The sequence below is a fragment of the Carassius carassius genome, chromosome 17, assembly GCF_963082965.1.
Source record: "Carassius carassius chromosome 17, fCarCar2.1, whole genome shotgun sequence".
Lineage (NCBI taxonomy): Eukaryota > Metazoa > Chordata > Actinopteri > Cypriniformes > Cyprinidae > Carassius > Carassius carassius.
In genome coordinates this window covers 24415303-24421744 of record NC_081771.1, presented here as the reverse complement: position 1 = coordinate 24421744, position 6442 = coordinate 24415303, and the positions used below count along the sequence as shown (strand labels likewise).

The window sequence follows — 6442 nt, the reverse complement described above, 5'->3', positions numbered from 1 at the left end:
AGCCCTGAGCCTCAGGGAGAACCCGAGCTCCCTTCCAGTCACACATGGGTCTGATCTCCTAACATCAGGGGATCGTTTAAAGGTTAATCAATTGATTTCAAATAGATCTCATAATTTGAAATCGAAGGTCAGGCTTTAATAGCTGTTTGTCTATGACCAAAACAATTTGAGAGCAAATTAAACATATATATGAAAGTGTAGGAGCCTATGCCCTTTCCTAATGCGACCGGATCAGAGAGAGGGAAACAGCGACTCATGTTTTCATTGGGAGAGGCGAACTGTGCCGAATAAATTATAGCTGACATTTGGATCTTGATGAAAAGGTTGAGCCTGAGACACAGTAACTAAATAATGTTGAATGGTCAAATGCTGCAGGCAACATTTCAAAATCCATTTCCCCTGCAAAACTGCATTGAGTAGCAATAAGAGGTCTTTAATTGGTTTACCCACTGAGTAAACCTTTCTTAGATGTGGGGCATTTTCTCCAGTTCTCCATCTGTATGCTACACAATTAAAAGCATGTTTTGGGCTTTAAAGCGCAGAACTTCTCCCCATCTTATCACTACACAGCTGCAGATATTGTCCCGTTCAGATGATCTTCAGGGGCTGTCAGTGTTTCTGGGCCTTTCTTAATTTAGCCCACGGTAACGCTCCCTCTTGCTTCTACATAATGGATGATTCTGCACTCCACCATGCAGGAAAGGTTTAATTAAATCATATTCCAATCATAATCCATGTTGTTAATTAAACTGGATAATTTATAAGTACAAAAGAGGGTATTTATTAGCTGCTCTGCAGTGCTGGTTCAATTGCAGCGTATCAGAAAGCACCCCCCATCCCCCATCCTCTCCCTGTACTATTGATGCCTTAACATGATTGATAATGGAACGGTGACTGCTGTACTATTTGTCTAATGGTAGTGCAATTAAATCCCCTTGTAAATGACCCATGCCTCATTTCATCCTAATCTATGGAATTTTGATTGAATTTGTCAGCGTTAATTGAAAAATACTGCTATTTAATGTCTGCATTGCAGTTGCGTATAAGCCTGTCTTTAATGAGACTGTGTCCTTGTGACCCTGGGGAGGGGGTGAAGGGATTGCCCTTGATTTGGCATGGAGGCAGGAGTGGGGGTTTGGGGTCAAGGTTTTTAGGGAGCACGCAGGGAAGGAAGGTCCCCAAAGATTAGGACTAATCACCACTGTGAACACATAGAACGGACGCATTCCTTTTAATTATGGGCCAAATGATGCACACATGACCAAAGACTTTACAAACATGGAGACATTTATTGATCAGCAATCCTCCTGAATAATTCATTATTTAATCCCCTTCACCAAAAACATTGACAATTTCACTACGATGCCCCCCCCCCTGTTTTTTCATGGTTTTATAAATAAAATTTAGCCTGCATAGGCTACTGATGAATTTTTTTACACTGTACTGTAACATCAGAGAATTATGTCTTTAGTTTCAGGTTTCAGATTCATGCATGTCTTCATGCGGAGCAGATTGAATCTGTTTGAAATATGTTTATTATTAACATAATAGCTCTGAGAAGGTTTAATGGGGTATATTTGATGCTTGTCTGCTTAACTAAAAATTAGAAATGTGTAAGAATGTCTAATGCTTTAAAAATGCATTTCCTTATTAATACTCTTTGAAGCTGACATGTTTTTTTGTTTTGTTTTTTATTTTTGTTTTTCATTTACAAATTTACATTTCAGAAATGTGGCCAAATAAGGGTGGTTTGCATCAAGAAAAACATTAGCACAACTATTAAATGCAATTGCAGTGCCAAAATACACATCAGATCACATCTCACATGATTCTTGTTTTGACTGTTTTGGAATGTGAGACTGTGTTAGTGACGTTCTAATTTAAAAGACAGCAGCCAGCGCACAGCTCTCGGCTCTAGAGCGTCAGGACAGTTCAACATAAACGAATGAAACCGGACCAATGGCATGCGCGGAGTCGCGGTGGGCGTGGCCAGAGCGCGTGGTGGAGACGCTTAAACCGAAGGAGCGTAATTCAAACTCACACTTCAGCAGATGATCACAGCTGATGCTACGAGCGAGGAGCAATTTATTGTGACTTCCATCAGGTCGAAATGAAGCAGGAGCGACAAGGACGCTGAAATAACTCAAAGGAGGACGATAAAGATCATCTGAGATGCTCGACCAGATATTTCTCAACAAGGGATCTGCGTTTCAATGCACTTGTCTCGCTCTATTCTTGCAACAACAAGAATAGTTTGACACTGAAGTAAGAAGAAACAGATGCAACGGTTTTGTGAACTGCGCATTCAGAGAGCCGTTGACAGGATTACCAGAGTCAGTGTGTAACGCTGTGCAGCAGTGACATCCTCATCTGAGAAGCACTCAGGACTTCAGGACTTCATAAACTGTCTATATAAGATCATATGAGTGCAGCTTTCAGTACGCCGTTCATGATGATGCAGCGTCCGGTGGGAAGCACCACTGCGTTCAGCATTGACTCGCTCATCGGAGGTCCACCGCAGCCCAGTCCGGGACATTTCGTGTACACGGGCTATCCCATGTTTATGCCCTATCGGTCAGTGGTGCTACCTCCGCCTCCTCCACCACCTCCTCCAACTCTTCCTCAGAGCGGTCTCCCCGCGACCCATCCGCACCACCCGATCCCGGGCTTACCCAGCGGCTTCTGCTCCAGTCTGGCGCAGGGCATGGCGCTCACATCCACGCTAATGGCCACGTTACCCGGCGGCTTCTCCACATCGCCATCCCAGCAGCACCAGGACGCGGCGAGGAAGCTCGGCTCTCAGTCTATTCACGCCATGTTCGATAAATCTCAGGATATTCGTTTGGATGGAGAGGATGGGAAAACGTTTCCAACGAAAGATTCTGCGACCCTTCCGTCATTTCACGACTCGCAGTCCGTGCACACATCTACAGGTGAGACCAAAACAGCCTGCAGAACTCTACACGCCTTTTTAGTGCACATTCTGAATAGTTTACGTTACTGGTCCGACTTTGGTTTTGAATTATCTTTAAAAAATATAATAGGGTAAAATTAAAAAAACTTATCTTGTTATTATTTTTCTATTTTTAAATTATCAAACATTTCTGAAAATGTTAAAAAAATATATAATCAAGAGATTATTGGAATTATTTATTAATCTGCAACATGTTATAGCCTACGTTTTATTCTGCATTCTAGAAACAAATTGTGCAGGCTTCTTTTTGTATGATTTATCGGTCTGCTTTACGCTATTAATTTTGTCACTTAAATTCAATTTACCCAGTCGCACCGATGAGGGACAGGAATGTGGGACAGAAATAATCATATAAAATCATCCGGAAATAAAATGTCAAGATTGTGGCTTAAAGAATTTCTGTGTAACACTCGTGAATGATCAAGTTTTCAGTGAATAGCGCCTGAGGCCGAGCTGCCATCAATGACTAAATTAGCTCGTTTTAATTGAGGGATCGGAGGGCCAGCGGTGTTTAAATGTCCATAAAACTAAGCAAAATTCACTGTCACCTGGATCATTTATATTTATGCAGAGTAAAATAAATGTAGTCCAACATTTACTAGCCTATGACTGCAACGTAAAGAAAATAGAAATTAGCTAAATGGTAGCCTATAATCTTAAACTGAAAAAAACAAAATTTCTATATATAAAAAAATGGTAGGCCTATGTACATGACATTTTCAGAAAAATAAAAAAGGTGAAATAATCGAAAGAGATGTGAAAGGGGAAAAAAACTTTAAGCTGGTTTGAGAAGTCTTTTTCTGAGGCGTACAAACAGCTTCCTAAGGGATCCATCACCGTGCGTAATTGCGCGTAAAAGTGGCTGCAATAAACAGGAAGAACGTGTTCCGAGACAAGACCCGATAAGATTTTCATGAAAACACAACTAGTTTTCCAGCCACACTTTTTAAAAATAATAAACACAACTTTCCCCACAGCGAATAACTGTTTAATGTTTTACTCTCAAAGCCTCGGGCGGTTCTCAAATTAAATCTGCTTTTATTTCATTCCCATAGTGCGAGGTCACAACAAAGACGACACGAAGGAGGATGAATGTCACAGGAAAGACGAGAGCTTCTCCATGGACAGTGATTTAGATTACAGCTCCGATGATAACGGGCCCGGTAACGCCATGTGTCAGAAGGAAGATGGAGACGCCAGCGGAGGACTGGACGATGGCGTCCACGGCGGGAATGGGGCCGGGAACACCACGTCCACCGGGAAAAATCGGAGAAGGAGGACCGCTTTTACGAGCGAGCAGCTCTTAGAACTGGAGAAGGAGTTTCACTGTAAGAAATATCTATCCCTCACAGAACGCTCGCAGATCGCCCATGCCTTAAAGCTCAGCGAGGTGCAGGTCAAGATCTGGTTTCAGAACCGGAGAGCCAAGTGGAAACGGGTCAAAGCGGGCAATGTGAACTCCAAAACCGGAGAGCCCTCCAGAAACCCCAAAATTGTGGTGCCCATTCCGGTGCATGTTAGTCGGTTTGCAATACGCAGCCAACACCAACAGTTAGAACAGGCCAGACCATGATACACTGGGTTTAGATAGAGGACTAAGAGACACATCAGCGAATACTCAACATGAGCAAACTGTCCTTGAGGCTGATGTTTCCGAGGAACCCAGGACACGCAAGCTATCCAGCTGATAGTTTGTACTATATATATAGTTTTTCGTTTAAACGACAGCGTTGTTCAAACGAAGAAAAGGAAGCAACAGACTCAACTCGAACGAAAGGTTCAAACTAAGACCTCATACTGGAAGAAACTGCAGTTTTATTTCCAAACTTTGGACCAAACCACGAACAACTTTTAGTTCAGGAAATCCCACTATGTATTTATGTTCAGTTCTGTGTGACTGTCTAGTTCTTGTGTTTTGGCAGAGATTAATATTATCAAAAGGAGTGATAATATTAATAATATTATTAAAATGAGCACTTCTGGTCTCTGCTGAAGAACACAATATAATTCAATGAATAGTAAAATTAACACCATTCCCTCAAATTTACAAAACATTGTTAAATATATGCTCTTTATTTCTAATGGTAAATAGCCTTTATTTTTATTTTATTTTGTTTGTTTTCTTGCATTCTTTTTCATTTTCTGTAACCTTTTCAGACGTCACGGGCACGCTGCTAATTTATTTAATATTGTGAGGAAGAAAAAAAAACTTGCTAACGTTTCATGAGTTTACTGACTTCAGAATATTGTGTGGATTAAAGATGGACCATAAACAATTGTAAAGAAATTTGTCTTCTCTTTTTTTTATTATTATTTTTTTAAATGCAACGTGTGGAGGGAAATAAACTAAGTGTTCATACAGTCTGTGCCAACATAATTTCAAACACATTCGTAGTTTGAGTGTGCTAATTTTAACAAGCATTTTTTTTTCATTATTTGTGCAGCTTTTGTCCATTTTTTCTATATAATTTGAAACAGCATTTAATAATAGCAACGATAATAACAATTATTATTATAATTTCTAATAATATTACTGCACTAGCAGAACGGATTTGTGCTCGCGCTGTTTCTGCCTTGTAGGTAGAAATGATCTGAACTGATTTGAACGCGGTGCTGTGACAGGATGAATAGATTTCAGGGTCAGACTGAGAGACCCTCAGCCGCGTGCCAGTCTTGATCTCCGGACCTGCCTCATGTTAGGAAGAACCGGAACGAGCTTATTCGACCCACACGGGATTTGTCGGGAACCATGAGACGCAAATGTAAATCAAATATCATTTCGCATAAACAGGCTCTACGGTATACGCAGTAGATTACAGCACAATAATCTCATTTACACATCGGGGCTCTTGACATTTCTATAGCCTATATGTTTATATTTTTAAAACCCATTTCGACAAAGTGTATCAATAAAATAAAATATTTTTGTTTTTTAAAATAAAGATAATTGTAGTAGCCTACTTTAATTAATTAATATTTTATTTATTAATTCTTAATGCTTTTTTTCTATATATAATATAAATTTTGCATTTGCGTCTTCATGAAAGCTCCACGAAATATAATATTATTCTGTCAGATTTAACAATTTATACACTCGATTATAAACGAGTTTAGAATTTCTGTTAATGCAAACAACCCACTTATGCCATTTAATGTCCAAACTTTACAGATTCATAACAACAATTATAAGTATATAATTTACTGAAATATAATTAATATAAGTACCATGTGTAACATATTTACCCTGTTATTAATATGATTTTTATGCAAGTAGAAATTGTTAAGCACTTGGTAAATGAGAAAAAAGACATTCTTACAGTGCGCGCATGTTATAAACATTATGTAATTAATTAGTTTATAATAATTACAATGTATGCACTAATAATTACAATGTGTGATACAAACAATGTGTTATAACATTCTGCTTTGCAAAATCATTACATATTAAATAGTTTTTACTTTTATTTA

At 39.2% G+C, this 6442-nt stretch overlaps 1 protein-coding gene across 1 annotated transcript; it reads left to right on the top strand.

Annotated features, from left to right (window-relative positions):
- Positions 1 to 2031: 2031 nt before the first annotated feature.
- Positions 2032 to 5261, top strand: gbx2 (gastrulation brain homeobox 2). Its single transcript, XM_059570225.1, has 2 exons — positions 2032 to 2933; positions 4030 to 5261. The coding sequence occupies exons 1-2, from the start codon at positions 2423 to 2425 to the stop codon at positions 4545 to 4547; spliced, it is 1029 nt and encodes a 342-aa protein (XP_059426208.1). The 5' UTR covers positions 2032 to 2422; the 3' UTR covers positions 4548 to 5261.
- Positions 5262 to 6442: the final 1181 nt, after the last annotated feature.

Bases quoted from the DNA above. Each gene is read 5' to 3' on its own strand.
- gbx2 (XM_059570225.1), top strand. From the start codon at position 2,423: ATGAGTGCAGCTTTCAGTACGCCGTTCATGATGATGCAGCGTCCGGTG. The intron at 2,934-4,029 runs GTGAGACCAAAA...TCATTCCCATAG, and splicing joins GTCCGTGCACACATCTACAG to TGCGAGGTCACAACAAAGAC.